The sequence below is a fragment of the Argopecten irradians genome, chromosome 7 (genome assembly GCF_041381155.1).
Source record: "Argopecten irradians isolate NY chromosome 7, Ai_NY, whole genome shotgun sequence".
Taxonomy (NCBI): domain Eukaryota; kingdom Metazoa; phylum Mollusca; class Bivalvia; order Pectinida; family Pectinidae; genus Argopecten; species Argopecten irradians.
In genome coordinates, this window is record NC_091140.1 from 5,938,389 (window position 1) to 5,959,026 (window position 20,638).

At 35.0% G+C, this 20,638-nt stretch overlaps 1 protein-coding gene across 1 annotated transcript in view; it reads left to right on the forward strand.

The window, feature by feature from the left end:
* The window catches only part of LOC138327359 (PDZ domain-containing protein 8-like), a 39,114-nt gene extending 18,837 nt beyond the window's left edge, over positions 1-20,277 (forward strand). Inside the window, exons 15-22 of the mRNA XM_069273401.1 lie at positions 2,334-2,440; positions 3,022-3,231; positions 3,617-3,692; positions 4,372-4,466; positions 9,100-9,257; positions 10,152-10,402; positions 11,945-12,142; positions 13,445-20,277. Coding sequence (XP_069129502.1) covers positions 2,334-2,440; positions 3,022-3,231; positions 3,617-3,692; positions 4,372-4,466; positions 9,100-9,257; positions 10,152-10,402; positions 11,945-12,142; positions 13,445-14,146 — 1,797 coding nt within the window. The 3' untranslated portion in view covers positions 14,147-20,277. The remainder of the gene's footprint in view (positions 1-2,333; positions 2,441-3,021; positions 3,232-3,616; positions 3,693-4,371; positions 4,467-9,099; positions 9,258-10,151; positions 10,403-11,944; positions 12,143-13,444) is intronic.
* The last annotated feature ends 361 nt before the right edge of the window (positions 20,278-20,638 follow it).

Here is a 20,638-nt window from a genome sequence, read left to right on the forward strand (position 1 = left end):
AGTACAGGGTGTACCAGACAAGGAGATACTGCTGGGACATGTAAGTACAGGGTGTACCAGACAAGGAGATACTGCTGTAAGGGGGACAGAGATATGTAAGTACAGGGTGTACCAGACAAGGAGATACTGCTGGGACATGTAAGTACAGGGTGTACCTGACAAGGAGATACTGATGGGACATGTAAGTACATGGTGTACCAGACAAGGAGATACTGCTGGGACATGTAAGTACAGGGTGTACCAGACAAGGAGTGCTGGGACATGTAAGTACAGGGTGTACCAGACAAGGAGATACTGCTGGGACATGTAAGTACATGGTGTACCAGACAAGGAGATACTGCTGGGACTTGTAAGTACAGGGTGTACCAGACAAGGAGATACTGCTGGGACATGTAAGTACATGGTGTACCAGACAAGGAGATACTGCTGGGACTTGTAAGTGCAGGGTGTACCAGACAAGGAGATACTGCTGGGACATGTAAGTACATGGTGTACCAGACAAGGAGATACTGCTGGGACTTGTAAGTACAGGGTGTACCAAGTAGTATAAACATTATCAGCATAATAAATGTTTTCATTATAATAATTTTGTAATATGGGATGATTATTTATTATGATGGAATGTTGTTTAGTAATAAGATATATATAGTGTTCCATCAATCTAAATAGTGTTAAAAAATTAGTTACAAACAAACTCATGTATTCTATATAATTATGTAGATTATGTAATTGATGTATCTCTGTTCTGTCATCTCTATGTATTTGTTTGATTGACCTCCTGTTACACATGGATTATGTGTCTGGAGAAAATGAAATGAATTGAATTGAAGTTATCATGAATTACATTGTGGTACAGAAGACAATGAATGTCTACATACATGGTGGATAAATTGTAAGTCAAATACTGGTTGGCCTATTAATATTGTACAAAAGAAAATCCAAAGTTTGTACACTACAAAAATTTATATGTAATGTGAAAACAAATATTGGTAAACTTTTAATTTTAGAAGGATATGCTTTATATATTATGCTTAACATAAATATTGACTATTATTAGTTTATTTTAACTCAATTTCATTAGATGAATACAAATTCATGGTATTTGCTGTAATTAGTGCCCAGGACATGGAAAAAAAGTAACAAGTTAACAGGGTACTTATTGAGGGAACCAAAATATAAGCTGTGGACGAAAAAGAATTAGCCATATTTTAACTCTTTCTATACTCATGGTACATTAATATGCCACAGTAAATATTGAAATGCCTTATTTTTAGCTCACCTGGCCCGAAGGGCCGGTGAGCTTATGTCATGGCGCGGCGTCCGTCGTCCGTCGTCCGTCGGCGTCCGTCGGCGTCCGTCTGTCCGTCAACATTTCCTTTAAATCGCTACTAGTCCTAGAGTTCTGCATGGAATGTAACCAAATTTGGCCACAAACATCCTTGGGGGAAGGGGAACAGAACTTGTATAAATTTTGGCTCTGACCCCCCGGGGGCAGGAGGGGTGGGGCCCAATAGGGGAAATAGAGGTAAATCCTTTAAATCACTACTAGTCTGCATGGAATGTAACCAAATTTGGCCACAAACATCCTTGGGGGAATAAGAACAGAGTTTGTATAAATTTTGGCTCTGACCCCCCAGGGGCAGGAGGGGTGGGGCCCAATAGGGGAAATAGAGGTAAATCCTATAAATCACTACTTGTCCTAGAGTTCTTCATGGAATGTAACCAAATTTGGCCACAAACATCCTTGGGGGAAGGGGAACAGAACTTGGATAAATTTTGGCTCTGACCCCCCGGGGGCAGGAGAGGCGGGGCCCAATAGGGGAAATAGAGGTAAATCCTATAAATCGCTATTAGTCATAGAGTTCTGCATGGATTGTAACCAAATTTGGCCACAAACATCCTTGGGAAAAGGGGAACAGAACTTGTGTAAATTTTGGCTCTGACCCCCCCAGGGGCAGGAGGGGCGGGGCCCAATAGGGGAATTAGAGGTATATATTCTCATTCCTTCAGAAAAGAAACAATGAACCTGTATTCAGAACATTACTTGGCATTACAAACCAGGTGAGCGATACAGGCCCTCTGGGCCTCTTGTCTTTGCGACACATTTTTGCATTGTAGACTTGCACATGTTTATACACATGCCATAACATGAATTTCATGTAATGTGGGATACAATTCTGATGTTATCAGCATCACACAGTTGTAAAACATTGTTTAATCCATGAAGAGGGCGGCCATTTACAGGGGAGCTACTACTTACAATGAATACAGTAAATATATAATTAAGAGTGATCTTTTCTCACAAAGAACCCCCGTGTGATTTACTGTTGTAGGTAAGCTTACCTGTACCAGATATATGCCTTGACTGTTTAATGACTACACAAGCTGATACCCAACATACCATTCCCCTTGTACACACTGATCCGAGGGCAGGCGCCAGGTTTGTAAACTACATCCTATCAATGATATAAGTCTTTGTGATTAATTGATCAGTGTGTTTGGGAACCTCATCAAAGTGATCAAGTAGATGTCCATCTCCTGAATCTATCTAAGTTCTGAGTTTTCTGTTACCCTATACTTTTCTTTACTTTTTTAAGTCACCTTGTGATCTAATAGCCTTTTGTCCATCGTTGTGCCTCATTTGTTGTGCGTCGTATGTGCGTCACAGGGAACTGTGAGTGTGGAAGGAGCCAAAAGGGGTAAAATTGACTAAAATTTCAAAAATTTACAGCCAATTATCGAATGCTTATCTGCTTCGGATAGCACAGTAGTTCTTCCGCCACATGAAAAAGCTAGACACAGCGATGGGCATTATATAGTGTTTATATGTCTTTGTTTTATTCTTTATCCGAACTCAGGTGACCGTTAAGGCCCATTGGCCTCTTGTTTTCAATTATTAGGTCACCATAGACAAAGTCTCGATTGAAAAGTGCAAATATGAGGGAATCCAGCCTAGACAATTAGCGCTATTGGTAAAAACCAGATTTTGTTAATCTATAATTGTTTGAACTATACTTTCAGTCGAACTAAATTTTCCAACCTTGCAAGTCACAAAGGATTTGAGCCTTCACTTTGCAATGGGGACATAACTCTGGCATTTTGGCACAAACCTGTAAAGATGACCGATAAGGATAGAAAAAAGTTGACCAAAGTAAAACGGGAGATCCTGGTGGAGTCTTCTTCTCCAGAACCAGCCCTAGACACAGTTAAAGACACGGACAGCATTAAGAAGTAAGTACACAATTATTTTATTGTCTTTGGTTTAAAATAAAGCACATCAATAGGTGATCACTTCATACCATTATTAGCTCACCTGGTCAAAACATGTACATACATATATGTGACTATTAATCACTTTTATTTAAGACCAATATTTCAGAGTGTTGTCTTTGTATAGATAAGGCTTCATATCCAATCACTTTGGTTTTTGATTGTTGAAAGTATATGCGTATAGACAAATGGGCTACTTCTGGTTATATGGGTCTAATCACAAGATAGGTTAAAGTACTATAATTATGATAATTTCACTTGGAAAAATAAATCCTTTGCCTGTCTGTCGAAAAAACGTTATGCATGCAATTAACATGAATGTCGTAATAATTGTGTCTTGCTACAGGATTGAAGAAGGTAGACACGACTTTACTGGGACCAATTTTAATACAGCAACTTACTGTGATTTCTGTGGAAGGAAGGTAGGATATAATATACAATTACGGCCCTCTGTGGAGGGATACATCTAGAAATGTCTCCATGGAAAGAGTTATTTTTCTCCAGGGCAAAGTCTGAGAGAAAATAATTCTTTCCAGGGAGACAATTCTAGATGTATCCCAACACAGAGGGCCGTAATTATTTTAAGCCGAACAAGATTAAAAGAAAAAAATCTCAGGTAAATGAACTCATGAAGATATTTCCCAACAACGTTGCTAAATTTGTTGGGCTGCCAAAACAAAAGTAACAGCGTTGCCATTGTTGGCTGATGTCAACTTTCGGTCATGTGCAGAGCATCCAAGGGGTTATTTCACAAGGTTTATTTTCCTGAGGGGTTATTTCCCTCGCCTTCCAATTCCAGGGAAATATCTAACTTATTCAATGTCATTTGATCAAGTCTTATCAGAACATTCCAAATGAAAGTGAGGTATAATAATACATTATACAGACACTTTTTATCTTTGCATTAGCTTGCCTCTATGTACTTATTAAACCTCATATATGAAAATTGACCCTGGCTGTTAATAAAAATGAGAAAAAAAGATCCGAAACAGTCACACTGTACATTGACATTGACTGATTATTTAAGTACATTGCTGGCTTAAATTTTTATTTTGAAATAAATAGTTTTTTGTAACTTTTTAATACTACATTATTTTACAGATTTGGTTGAAGGAGGCATTCCAGTGTTACACATGTTCTATGATTTGTCACAAGAAATGTATGGAGAAATGTCAGGCACAGACTCTATGTACATTGTAAGTATCTATTTATATAAAGGTCAAGGTCAGGTACAGACTCTATGTACATTGTAAATGTCTATTTATATAAAGTTCAAGGCCAGGTACAAACTCTATGTGCATTGTAAGTGGCTATTTATATAAAGGCCAAGGTCAGGTACAGACTCTATGTGCATTGTAAGTGGCTATTTATATAAAGGTCAAGGTCAGGTACAGACTCTATGTGCATTGTAAGTGGCTATTAATATAAAGTTCAAGGTCAGGTACAGACTCTTATGTACATTGTAATTGTCTATTTATATAAAAGTCAAGGTCAGGTACAGACTCTATGTACATTGTAAGTGGCTATTTATATAAAGGTCAAGGTCAGGTACAGACTCTTTTTACATTGTAAGTGTCTATTTATATGAAGGTCAAGGTCAAGCCTTGGTAAAGGTGTTTAAATTGCTACTTTACCGAAATAATTGAAATTTTCGAAAGTTAATCTTTAGCAGTCTTTAAAGCCGCATAATCCGTATCTTTCAGGGTCCGTAAATCAACAAAAGAAAATTAGGGTACATATATTATAAAAAGTTATCAACTTTCCCCTAATTACACACCCAAAAAGTCCCGAGTTCAAAAGAAATTAATGATTGAAAATTCGATATTGAGAGTGTTTGAATATGCATTTTCAATCGTAGACGATCACGTGACTTTCCAGACCAAACGAAATGGCGTGCCCAGTCAAAAGTGTGTCGTTCATGTTAGCAGGAACTTCTACGGAAGAACTTATTACTTTTCATGAACAAGTGAATGTTTTGTTGTGTGATGAAGTTAAAGAGTCCCCCAGAACAATATATATACATTATCGTCGTGTGAACAATACTTACATTCGGTCATTTTGAGTGTTTACAACACGGCGATCGGTTGACTATGCTTTGCCTAATTTCCGGGGGCCATCGGAGGGATTTTTGTGGGAACGGTATTTAAACTTCGTATAAAATACGTGTTGCGACACCATACATCGTACTAGACAAGATAATAAATTGTACAAACATATACCAGATAAATAAATAATGGAATTGATAAATGATGAAATAGACAAGACACATCGTACTTTATAGAGACGAAAATGGTTATCTACATGTAAATCTCTGGTGATATTTTTTAAAATAAATATCTCGGACGATATTTGACTTGCCTTGGATAACCATATAACTTGTTTTATAAAGGTCCAAATAAAATAAAATAATAAATCAAGTAAAATAAGCACGGAGAGCAAACTTGACATAATATGCATTTTTGTTCAATGTCATATGTGTATACATGTACATGTATACATACATATCTATTAGTTAAAAAATCACCATGTACCGCCATAAACGAGTATAAAACTTAATACATGCATGTTATTGTATGTATATTTCTGATATTTATGTTGGAAAAGCTCCATGTTCGTTAAAAACATGATGATAAATTTCTGGTGAGACTATAAACATTTGGTTATATGATTTCAGGGATTACAGAAAATTAAAAAAAAAATAAAAGAAAGAATGGGGTTGAGGTTGCAATAAGGCGGTTTAATGTGTGTTAAAAGTTCTGAATGTCTAACATGCAATTATGTACTGTATATATTTTCTGATAATGTAGATAATGAATACAGCTCCCTTGGTTAAATTTGTGATGTACATGTACATGTATATGATAGCTTGCCAATGAACCATATAGCTACCATATAATATGATGTCCAGCCGTGAATTTGCCTCTGAATCAAATGAATCAGAAACATGTATAATGAAAGACCTATGTGTTTCTTATACAATCATATTCATGCACAAATAGCACATTCTGAGATATACAATGTACATTGTATAGTGTACATGTACACATATTGTGCATTGAATTTTAAAGTGAATAGTCGGTCAAATGACTGGAGTTCAAAATAGTATCCAGTAGTAAATAAGCTGACCATAGCGTGTGATTCTCATGTCATCAGAGTAATTGCAGTAAAATTCATTTTTTAGTATGTATATAGTCTAACCTGGTGGAAAATCTAACTTTATTAGTTGTATATTGTTAGTTTATTTTTTATATATTCAAGCAATCCTAATTCCTTTAGTGTGATCTTGCTCCAAACACTAAGTGAAGTTGCTAAGAGCTTATACATGTAGACCTTGATTGACCTGGACTAATTAGAAGTTATTGTCAGTCTATTCCTTTCTAATTCAATCAAAACTTTGCAACTTAAAATAGTCTATAATGAATAATGCAATTTAACAACATGCATCACAGGCTATTGTCTCTACAGATATATGGATATTCTTATATATATGTGCAATCTGTGTATTACACAACAACAAGATTTTTTTTATTACACATAGGGATATATGTATATCTATAGAGCCAAAATCTTGAGATTTGACACTGACTTTTGACCCAAATAACCTTTGATCTAGCTCCAGTCTTGTTTGCTATTTATTTTCTGTATTTGAACATTTCTAAAATGAACACTACATAATGAGACAACTAAGACAAATGACATTTATTATTTTAATTGGTTTACTGTTCATAAATTGGAATTACATCCTTGTCCCTACTAGGTATGTAAACATGCAATAATCATTATTATTCCTTTTTTCATTTGTGTGAAGAAGAAATTAATTTGAAAATATCCTGGTGATAATAGTAAAGAACTATGCTAGGTTTGTTCTGTCCTTCCTTCTTGAAAATAATTTCTCTCTGGTTCATAATGGGTACATTACAAACAGACTTTATTTTGTACTGTCAGTTTTGATCTCAGAGATACATGTAGTTGTTTTTCCCTTTTATTTTTGGGCGAGCTGCCATCACATCTTGCACTTCTGTCATCCGGTTGAAGGTCCCATACATTCTATAAAGAAAACATGGAGTAAATGTCAGTTATGTACATAGATAAATACTGTATACATGCATGTACATAATCTTTCAGTGTAAGCATACATGTAAAACAAACTAGTTCCAATTGTTTTCTGTCAAACACAAATTTATAACAATTACACATCTTTTGAACACGTTTATCAAAATCAAACCTCACTAAGCTTAGATACTAACAAGTTAGTCATTTCTTGAATTACAGGGGTCTAGGCATTTTCATGTGAAGAATAATGGTACTAATTGGTGCCAGAATTTTGAAGCCTAAATGCATTGGACATAATATATAATACATATATTAAAAGTCAATTACTATTCTTTACTTACACCACTTATGATGTATTGGTGTGAATTTTATATAATTAAGACCAGCAGATAGGATAACGAGTACGTGACTAAGTGACTGTAAGTCTAAAAAATACAATCTTACACAAGCGAGCACTGATGAAGTACATTTGTAAGTTTGAAAGTGGCTTCTTTAATACAGTAATATCCATAGCATACAGTAAAAGGTAGACTGGCTACCAGTCTCTAGAATATTAAACAAATCACTAAAAATTTGCTTGATTCTTTTTGTCTCTACTACATGCCTGATTCCTAAGTTTTAAACTAGGGGGAGATAATCTAGTAAAGAACTCTGCTGAGAAAGTCTTTAGTAAAGAACTCTGCTGAGAAAGTCTTATCAGCAACTTAGGGTCTGGTGGCCAGTCTAAGTAAAAGGATATATATCACTGATATACATAAATACACAAATAGATATCAGAAAAGATATCACACTCCTGACGCTGTTAACCTGCAACAGTAGCTACATATATATTGTACATGTATAACACTGAAGAATGCGATCATCTTTTAAGGAAACGCGTATAATACGACTCTATTAATGCTTCTGTTGTAATCCAAGATTAAATCTGTAATATGTTCCCCAATTTATCAACACTTTTCCTGATTTCTAATCTTTATTTTACTATGGTACCAATTCCAAAAAGCGACCAAACACTTATAGAATATAACTGTTACCCCTTCGGGGCCCCACTCACCTTATAGAGACGAAGAGAAGTCAGTTTATGTGGTTTTGGTAGATCATTCATAAATCATAGTTGTTGTCATAGCTCGAATTCGTTTCCATATAATATTCTCAGCAATTCACAACATTTCTTAGTTTAAATAATTTCCTTATTCACTTCGAATCAGCAGTTGATTCTAAGCCGGCGAGCTTTCACTGCAAAGCTCGCTCCATTGCGGTAAACAACTTTTATTTCCGGACATGCGCAAAGTAGCATTTCTAAGTTTTGGGGGCGTTCACTTTTGACTTTCTGTCGGACCGCGCATAAGTCTAAAATAAAATTTTGTATACAGTGTATTTATATCTTTGGACCTCTTAACTTTCTAGACTTGTAATTTGGGGAAAGTTCATAACTTTTTAGGGCTATTACACCATATCTTGTCATTGTTTGTTTTACGGACCCTGAAAGATACGGATCATGCGGCTTTAACTGTAAGCAGTACAGTCAAATAAAAATTAATGCATTCAACTTCCAATTGAACCAGTTATTATTGTAGTAGTGTAATGTTTTTAATTTTGTTTTATATCTTTTTTCTGACAACAAGAATGCACTCTATAGATAAATGGTTACGTACTGAAATCTTAAAATCAAAGTTTGTCATATAATGCTGCATTTATTTAGCTCAAATATTAGTTACGTTAAGTCACTATTCCAGTATCCAGGTCTACTTTTGATATAAACTACTTTACTCCTAGACAAGGACCAAAGGTACGAGGTTTTCCTACACAGTCGTGGAAAGCCCCTATTACCCGGGCAGAGGCTGAGCGGAGGAAGGCCAAGGAAGGAGCTACGCAAAAGTCGGGAGGGTTGTTAAGTAAATTCCGTAAGGACAGCAGTCTGGAGAGGAAACAGGGTAATTCTTATACAGATATATCAGGTTCTGAATTCTCCTCATAGCTGTCATATATTCTTGTTTTCTTCTCACTTTAATTTGATTGTGGATTAAAACAAAGTTTGTTGCTGAGATAAAGATCAACAGCTATTAAGTGTAAATCCTTTCTTACCTGTCCATTTTACTGATTTTTTTAGAATTGTTCAAAGTTACAAAATCTATGTGTACATATTAAAGGCCCACTACCTTTCCGAAACGGCTTTTCGTTCTTAAAATGGGATGTGAAACGAGATCGAAAATTTTGTAGAGTCGCAAAAGTTATTAACTTACCGTTAATAATACATTTATCATCACCTTCTGAACAATATGATTAAAATATATAAAATGTTAATTTTCATAACACGGGTCGTCTTATGCTACCCACCGCCGTCCTAAGTACCCTGCGGTAGTTGGCTATCACTGCGCAAGACAACAAAAGAGCGAAATGACTCTCCACTGTGTTCATATATTATGCTGGATATCTTGCATATGTTTAGTGTTGCAACCTCATGTTAGGCCATTGATATATATTTTCTGATGTTATAAATGTTTTTTAAAGAAACTATTATGTTTTGTTCCGGAATGGTAGTGGGCCTTTAAGTGGTTTATGGCACATGTGGTAATGCATCATTTTGTACTTAAAGATATACCGGGTATCTATGCTGGCTTTCATATAATCATTATTGAGTAAATTTCAATGAATTTCATAGAAAGTTATAAACATGAATCTGTATTTCATCTTAAAGATAAAAAGTTGTACACATGTTGTAAGATGTTTATTTTGTTTAGAACCTGAACCATCTTGTACTACTGTGAAAACTGACACAGCACCTAATCATTGTGATGCTGTGGTAAATAACATCTATTATTTTCCAGTTGCTGCCACGCTGAAAAGTCCCTCCCCCGAGCGACTTGTTGTTCCTCAATCCTCCCCTAACCTGTCCCCGCAGACAAGTCCTCTGTTCATGCGGCGTCGGAACTCTGCCCCCGCCCCAGACAAGGATGGAGGGGCTGAGGGGGAGAAACAGAGCTCTCTCGACTGTTCACCATCCCTCCCTCACACTCGCTCCAGTACCGCTATACGGTCTCTCACCGCCAGTCTTTCTAACTCCGACATCACATTCAAGGTACACACACGGTCTTGTGTATCTAGGTTCTGCATGTGTTTTATAGATGCATTCTTATGTCATAACTTCAACTTAAAAAATGTATTCTTTGTTTCAGACTTAAATTTTCACGCAAACTTTCCCTTGAATGCAAAACAATTTACAATACTTGGATACTGTAAATTTGGGTATTTTTGTGAGTGAGTGAATGCTTAATTTGCATGTAAAACCTTTCGTGGTGGTATTATTTTCATGGGAGATACACCTTCAGACTTTTAGCAATCCAGTTCATACATTTACATGAAAATTATATTCTGGGGGATTTGTGTGTCAAAACGTGTTAACATTGTCCTGTGAAGTTAACGAGGTTTGGCTTTAAGTAGATTATCTATACAAGAGTCGAGGGGGTGGGGTTTGTTTTATAGAATTCTAGATGTTGCTCAGAAGTTGCTTTTACAGTAACATCATTGATTGAAAATAACTGTATTACTAGACTAGTAAAGCTATATCAAAATCAAAGCAATGAAATATTAAAGGTGAAAAGGTTCAACTGTTTGATGAAAACAATTATAAATACTCAATACCATGTTTTAGGTTTTACATTAACATAAACCAGTATTGGTTATTTTGTTTTCAGAGGTCTTTGAATGAATGAGCATGCTGTGGTGTTACCTTCTGTCTGTTATTTAAGTTGAATGATGACACAAACCTTATGTAGGTCATGATTTGCTTTTCACAAATTTTAATTTCAAACAAATTGTAGTATTTTGTATTTTTTTTATAAAAAGTTACATATTTTGTTGTTGTGAGAATATGATTTTACCCTAAACCCAAGTGAAGGTTTTGTTACAGCCGACATGTGGTTGGGTCATTTGGCCTATGTCGCTAAGTTAATGTATCACATGTATCAAGTCTATGATGTATCATAATATTTTCTGTCCAATTTCTTCAGTAATACCTTAAATAAGTATGCACAAGGCACACTTCCATTGATGCTGCACATATTACATGTTATTGCTCAATTAAATTCATTCCTACACTATCCATCCTAATTCATCTCTCAGAAGTTTCCGTCACAATTAATCACATGTTTTATTACTCACCCAGACTATTCCTACAGACATGCATGTGTATATTACTGTAACAGTTTGTTATCAGGAAATCTTGCAGCAATACATTTAGACATTTTTAGTCTATACTTATTTATAATCAGTTTCTGTAAAAATGTCACAAACCAAAAAGTAGTAAGATGTGTGAAACGATTATTCATTAATATCAACAAGCTAACAGTAGTTTAAAGTCATTCAAAACAAATAGGTTTTTTATGTAAATTTTGTGTAAATATTTTTCACATGAAGAATTCAAGGTCGAAACCAACAGTTTGATGAGGAAGGGGTGTTCTATAGGTTACATAAGAGGGGTTAATTAAAGTTATAATGTCGTCTTCAAACTGTGTGAAAAACAACCAAGATCATAAAGTAGGTCTTCTCACAAATTTGGTTTCAACAAGTAGTTATGCTACAGATACACTTTGTAATTTGTAGTACTTTTTTTATGTGGCAGGAAAAGGAATTATTTGATAGCTCGGATGAATCTGACGGTGAAATGGCCGCTGAACTTCATCAACGTATGGCTAAAATGAAAAAGGTGAAGGGTCAAAATAATCTAGACGAAATGGTTGTTATGGCTGCCAAGGAAATGGGAAAGGAACTATTTGCTGAACTGTCATTGGAGGAAAGGAAAGAAAAACTTGACAACATGGTAATTTCTAAGTCTGTTACCATAGAAACAATGAATATCTTTTTCAGTCGAAATCTTTTTTATTACAGTTTACTTCAGCTGTGTGTAGTGTCTGTTGATCAGTGGGAGACATTTTGTGGTATGGAACACGATATATAACATGTATTACACCACACCAGGAAATATTACTTCAGGTTGTACTGGAGTTTGGTAGCTTTGTTTACACTGGTTTTTGCTGCATGCTCACAAGCACACTCCTTAGCATTAGATAGATAGTGTGGGTGTGGTTTTTACTTATTTCCTGCATTCTAAAATGATTAATATGATTTGTAGTTTCTGGTAAACTTTTATTTATTACTAGTTCTCTGTAGTCCTAGCTATGTTCTCACGTCACATTGGAACAGGTTGTAGTGTACAATGATAAATTGTAACAATAGAATATTCTATGTATGATATTTAAGCAGAACAAATGCCTCTTTACGATCAGCATTTTACATAGAAAAACAAGAATTTTCACATCCTTACATGACAATTGTCACTTTCAAGCCATGTGTTCAAGAATCCTGGTATAGTTAGAGCATAATCAGGATCCAATCTGATTATAATCACCAGTTCAAGGCTTAACAGTAATCTCAGTTTTGTAGTACTTATTGAATAAAGCCATGAACATATGATTTTAATCAGATGGAACACTGACTATTTTAGTCAACAGTGCAGAGATTCACACCATTACTGTTTGATTTTTACACTCAGATCCAAATGGCATGAAGTTTAACACTCAAAAAGGAAATTTTTGTACCTGGCTCTGATCTATTAGGCGAAGAGTTACGTCCCTTTATGTCACTGTATATTGTGCTCTAAATGTTCAGTGCTGCACATTAAACCCAGAAGATATTTCAGGATAACTATCGCTATATTCTGCCAGACAATGGGACTAATTCACATAAAACGTGGTGCCCAATAACGTTTGAGCAGGACTAGTATCTCCAGTGGTGATGGAACGTAACTCTTTGTAATCTTCCCACTGAAATGACGTGAGCGAGGAATATTGTCTTTTGACGTCATTTCATCACCAGTAGAAACGATAGTCCTGCATAAACTTTATCAGGTATCGTGTGGTTCGTGAATCAGTACAATTGAGCCAATCTGCCATATTCACTCAAAAGCAGCCATAATTTTTGACAAGTTTTAATTTTATATACCTGGGTTTATATACTGAACAACTCCAATCTAATTTTTAGTCAAGAGATTTTCATAAATGATTGCCTTTCTGCTTTTATCAATTTAATAAAAAATGGAAATTTTGCTTTTCCCATTATTTAGGTAATGAAGCTACAGAAGGAGATTGACAAAGAATCAGAGAATAAGACAGAGTTGCTGAGATTAGAACAAGAGGTGGTGGACCCGGCCCAGAAAGACAGCGTACAGAAACAGATAGCTAAGTCTGACGAGAAAGTGGAGGCCCTAATGATGATGATGCTGCACTACTGTGCCGGTCTGCAGTACTGTCTAGATCAGGAATGTGAGGACAGACAGAAAATTAAGGCCACGATGGAACCAATCACTGACGAGCTGGTTGTTACCGACAGCCAGAAAATAGACTCAACCTCGTCAGAGTCGGAAAAGGAGGCTTCATTGACTGAGGCGATACAGAGAATAAGTGGTGGTCAGCCTGGTTTTGATCAGAAGAGGTCATATGGAAGTTCATCGGAGTACCCAGAAACAGACATTTGTATGGGCACTGAACATACTCCGGCTATCACAATCAAGGGCACAGAATTCGGAGCTCATTACAAGAGTTCTGATAAGACAGTTATGTTTTCAGTAGAATCTGACGATGATGACTTCGCTACAGACAGTGCTATTTTGACATGTACTGAGGTCTCTGACGACTATCTTGAGATAGATGACAATGAAGATGAGGAAGAGGATAATGGAGACAAGACACTATTGGGACAACCTCCTGTGTTTGATATCACAGAGGATAGTATTGATCTATCCTCTGCTAAAGATAAAATTATCTAGACTTACTATATATATTTATTTATTAGTTACTTTAACCTCAACTGTTGTATTCAAAGGCAGTCTGAATGTCTAGTTTATTTTTGTGATAACTATACATAGTAGTTTTGAAAAATCTTGGAGACCCCAATAGATTTCTGAATCATGCTATTCCTGACATTTCTTCATTTTAATCATTATGATGACAAAGTAGCCATACATTTTTATGGATAGGTGTTTTGTTGGTTACAGTACATTACAGGTGTGGACCGTCGGACAGAGCACAGCTAATACTCACTTACCGACCAATGATTCTCTATATATGTACGGGTACATACATCTGTTGTTGTCACATACATACTGGTCAGAAAATTTAGCCATACAGAACATATAACTTTTTTGTAGAGCATCTGTTGCCAGCTAGGTTTTACAGATATGGTTATAATATCCACAGGACACAGCTTCCGTCATGGGGCAAATATTTTAAGACAGAAATGTACGGTACCTAGTAAATATTAGCATAGTATATATTATAAGTGGTTAGGTTTCCTTTCATGCAAATAACTATTTTATCCTTGGGTGGAAGTGTGTCCTGGCAGTTTATTTTCAGCACTGTATGGTTTAATGAATTTTTTGTCAAAAATTTTGACTGGTAATGAGCATTGTTAGATTGTTCTTCAAAGTTTTGTGGATTCAGAATATACCTGTATGACATACAAAAAAGTTACATACATTCACATTTTGATTTTTACTAAGAGGGGTATTTGATGTCCTCAATGTTGCTATGACTTATATGCTACAGAGATATTTATTTTTAGGGGTGTTAACTATTTATTGGTATCCAATGTGAGAAAGATCAGGGAAATAAATGGTTGTACACATACAAGGGATTTTTAACTTAAATCACTTCTATAATTATTTTATTCAAACTTTATTTTTATTATTATTATTTATTTACACCTCAATTTAAACTTTATTAGAACACCCAATCATTTTGCTATCTGTATAGGTGGATGATTTTCCTTTGAGTACTCCTACTTTCTTCACCTACTTAACCTTTCACATCCTTAAATGATCCTAGACGTTATAATATGTTAAAAACACAATAAATCCAAACCCTGCCCTTATACCTCCCATAGGTTCTGATTTTCTAGGTGTTCCTAAAGACCCTTTCTCATTTGTTGGTGTTCCAGTTCTTTTTTCTGTGTTCTGACACTTTTTTCCTTTTTGATATTCAAACCCTTTTCTTGATGTTAAAGCTATCTTTTTTTTATTAAATTTTCTAATGTTTCAATCATTTCTTCTTACCTGATACAGCAGCTCTTTCCAGCCCATTCTTCTTTCTAGGTCTTCCAGCTCTTACTTGTTTGCTAGTGTCCCAGCTTTTCCTCTCTCATGGATAGTTTTCTAGCCCAACCTTGTCTCCTGGTGTTCCATTCCTTTTCCTCTTTACATTCCTCTCTAGTTTCATCTATTCTTGTCATTGTGCCCATGCACATTTATGATAAATTCCTTTGCCTTGATAATATATCATTAACCTTTTAACCGCACTTTCTGTAATAATGATTGATAAATTCAATGTAGAAATGATGTACATTGTGTAGGCCTTAATCCTGTGATTATGTAATTACTTTTACCTGACGTATCATACTAATAAATACTGTTTTAGTCTCCACAAATGTACCAACATCCTGTTACATTATTGTTGTATACACGACTCTTATTATAAATATATAGGCATGTACATTCTGAATATTACCAGTAGATTGTTATACAATTGAATTCATATTTCATTATATGCTTTTTATATGGTACATGTATGTATATATTAACACTAAAACTCTGGTAATATTTTACTATGAGGGTTTTGGTGTTCTTAATTAATATGTAGGGTGTTTTTAATTATCCACGTATACATCAGTACTCAACATTTATGATCAAATCTAGAGTGTAGGTCAGTAATGGTCTGTGGAATATTCCATCAACCATTATTCCAAAAATGATTAAATAATTAGATGTTGCTATAACATCAAATATAATTAGATGGAGAAGGAGAAGAAAGACTATCAATTCAAACAATCTTTGACAATCATGACTATGTTGTTAAATCTTTGAAATACTTAAGAAATGAAATTAAGATTGATTCCATGTTTGATGACATTCATGACAGCACTATGCTATTTCTGTAACATTCTGACATTTTCTTCTAAAATATTTTGACTTTTCACGAGACATTATGATGTTTCTTTCTTGGGGACAACACGTTGACTCTTCATTAGACACTACGGTGGTTTTTTTCCCCCATGATACAATATGGTGACTCTCTCTATGAGACAATATGATGACTCTCTATGATTCAATATGATGACTCTCTATGAGTCAATATGGTGACTGTGAGTCAATATGGAGACTTTTTACGAGACAATATGGTGACTCTCTTTGACTCAATATTATGACTATCTATGATTCAATATGATGACTCTCACTCTATGAGTCAATATGGTGACTGTGAGTCAATATAGAGACTTTCTACGAGACAATATGGTGACTGTCTCCTTGAGACACTATGAATATGGTGACTCTCTCTCCATGAGACAACTTGGGGAACATCGCTGTGAGACAAGATGGTGACTTTCATAGAGAAAAGTAGTGAATTATTATTAATAGACAATATTCTGATTTCCCACTAAATAATATTTTGGTGATATCTAAGACAATAATTTTTGGTGACTTCTCATGATTCAGTATGGTGACTTTTTACAAGAAAAGACATTATTTTGAATTCTCGTAAGACAATATGATGACTTCTCACAAGAGACATTTATTTTCTGGGAAAAAACCCCAATCCTTTTACTTCTTATGAGACAAAATTGTATCCCTGTAAGAAAACAGAGTGACTTTCCTTGGAGACAGTACAGTTAGTTTGTATGAGACAATAGTGTGACCCTAAAGGACAGACTAGCTCATCAAACCCATTTGCCCTCATTATAAAGGATACCTGTCTATAAAGGACATGTTAGCTGTATTCCTTTGGTGTCTTATACAGACAGGTTGAATGTATACTATCCAGGTAGTGCTAATTAACTTACCTCTTTTAAAGTTTACGTGCCAACATTATCAACATCGTTTAAAGCTCCACCATTCCCAGATTAAATGTCCTCATGTTGATTTATATATGTGATGTGGACAGAAACAGTCATAAGCAGACCAACCACAGGTTTCTCTATACAGACCATTGTATATAATATTTTTGTATATCAGTCCTAATTTTGTGTATTATCTGATATTCTTGAGAGTATTGACTGTTTAGATATTACAATATTGGTCAATATTTTGTGTAGCATGGCATTCTGTATTTACATATAACAGAGTTATCTGCTCTTACAGGTAGGTATTGATTACGACGTTGTGTGTTTACAGTGTAATGTAAAACCAGTAATATGTAATTGGAGATACATCACTCACAAAAACAATTATGACACAATAGATACCTACCTGCAAGGGAGGTAACTCTGTAATATGAAAAGATACAATATTATCTGAGTATTCTTTATATTTTATTGGTCTTTTAGATATATATCGGTCAATGTTCATTGGTCAGAGTGTACAATAAGAAGCCAAGGACTATTTAATGTCTCTTTACTGATATTGATCATGATTTTACTGTGATACATTCCTAGGTCCATGACAACTGTCAGACTGTATTGTTAGACTCTGTACTTTCTATCCTTGTCCAGTAGGCTTCTGCAATACAACAGCTTTAAATTTGTGTATTTAAATGTAGAGATGTTAGGCTGTGTGGTTCCAGTCACACTTTAACTTGTTACTAAAGCTTAAGAATCATTATTTACTGTGAAGTAATTTAGGCAAGCAGGTGGTCAGTTAAAATGGTCACTACATAAATGCAGCAATATAAAAGCAACACCTGTCCAATTTCTTTATTTTAAGGCCTGAGGGGTCTTATTAATGTTGAAGGAACTACGGTAAGATTTACCCAGAGAAAATCCATGCCAATGGGCAAGTGGCCTTAAGTTGTGGAAAAGAACTGGTTTAAAAGTGATTTACAGATCAAATACGGGAGTGTGAACATTTAGTCACACAACCCCCTCCTAGCTGTGAACTTTATGTAACAAATTTGAACTTCATTGTCAATACAACAAGGACAATGCAATTTAATATAAATGTACATATGTGTATTGTAAAGGACATTTAGTAGAAACAGCCACTAGCATTACTAAAGTAGAAATAGTGGAGTGAAATAAAGTCTCAACATAATACAATTAAATATTCAGTCGTAAGGATAGATTGTCTACTGTGATAGTGCTATCATTATTATAGCTGTCTCAATAAACAGAGGGACTTGACATTATTTTAACTGCCAATAGAGTGTGGTACATACAAATGTACTCATGCAATTATAATACTTCAACTGGGTATTATGATGTGCAAAGTCCCTGTGTGTAAACAACAAGTTTTACTGGGTTACATTACTGTAAAGCATGAGTGTGTATAATAGTATTGCGTAATTGATGTTAATATATTCTGGCAGTGTTTGTGAATGCAAGTCTAGATCTCTGATAGCACATCTGAACCGTGATGTACTGGTATCGCCTTGCTCAAACCTTGTGTAGTCCTCAAGAAATCCTCTAGTTTTATTGTGATTTTACCTGATGTGCCACACAGTGTTATTTATTGTGTAGAGCTTTTATTATCAAGTCACCTTTACTATTTATTCTGAATTATGTGATATTTTAATGCTAATATAATATGTAACAATGGTTTCACTGTTGATTTGATCCAAGCACAATATTTAATGAGTGGTGACTACAGAACCAGGTAGATACAAATGCATAAAATAGATGGTGCGACTTTTAAACATACATAGATACTACATGTATATAGTCGATAAATTTTGACAGAGTAAAATTTTCTGAATTTTAGAAATCACAAATTTAGCTAAATTAAAACCCCAGTGAATATTACCAACTATATACAGTATAGTTTTTACTTCTTCATAACTGTATTTAGTACTAAAAGTAATAGTATACTGGTGCAGTTCTCGACATTTAGTATACATTATATTGTAGTCTATTAAGCGAAGAAAACTATGTAAGAACTGAAATGTGCAATATTGTGAGTAACCCAAGACCTCCAAGGTTTTTAGTCTGTAATAGATTTTAGTTTTAGCCTAGTATAAAAACATTTTCATTTGTGCCATTGATGTATTAGATTATGATTGTCATATGTATTACTAGGTACAAAGTGTACCATTCTACCTACTATTGTATATAGGATCCTTCAACTTCGCTAGCCAAGGGTCCGATTCTCTTCCTACTACCCTTGGCTAGCGAAGTTGAGGATCCTTATGATGGGGTGGGTGTATACATGTGTCATTGATAAGGTAACAATTGATATTTTTGCAGGTCAAAAATGTCTCATTCATCTCTGTAAATTATGAAAACAATTATGAGAAATACAAGGTACATAAGTCTTAATGTATATGTCATTTGGCCATTTTAACTGTCAGGTAACAACTGGCAAAACAGTATAAATTGATAGCCATGATGGGTATAGTAAAATGTGTGCCTCTATGTTAAGACTTTATTGTGAGATGTTGATATGGAGAGCTATAAAAACTGCTATGTGTGCACCTTCTGCAATATGTGTTGTGATGCAAAACTTTGTGATATATTGACTTCTACTGATTCAGAAGCACTTACTTCTCTATGTAGTAAATTGTGATAAAGATGTATATTTTATGATCAGTTCAGTCAATGTGTAAGAATGTGATATAATGTGTGGTGTACGTGTCTGCTTCCATGGTTACGGTTTGAGGTCAGAGAGGATGCTATAAAGGATTTAAGTTTGGTGTCTGTTTGATACTGAGAGTAAAACACTGAATTAGGATTTCTTTGTGTGCTCACTGCATGTACAACAGGAAAGGGTATACAGCACATATTCCACTGTTAGATATAACAAATCTTCAGGATGTGGATCATGGGCCTATAAACCTGTAGGTGTGGTTAATTGTGCGCTATAATTATAACTGTTGTTTCTATAGCTTCATAGCATAAATTGTACCTGCTCATTTTGTGAATTGTCTATTTGTCTGAAGTGCAATGTAATGGGATGAAGTAAAATATGTTTCTGGAAAACGTTTTTGTCTCTGTTTTATACTTCCCTTCCCCCTACCATGAAATAGAGGAGGGGCATTACTAGTAATATTGTATTGTTTGTTATATTTTGCGGTGAGAATATTTTACGATCCTCTCTTGATATTAATTCCCAGGAAGAAACGTTTTTGCCAGTTTCACATAGCAATAAGCCATACAGGTTATCTTACTTATAAGTCTTTCTATTTCATTCACAAGTATTTAATTTTGTGAAAATATGTTTGACCCCAGATATAAAGTAACCATACAGTAGTGCTTCATTTATTTGTCATGGCCAATACAGTAGTGCTTCATTAGTTTGTCATGGCCAATACAGTAGTGCTTCATTAGTTTGTCATGGCCA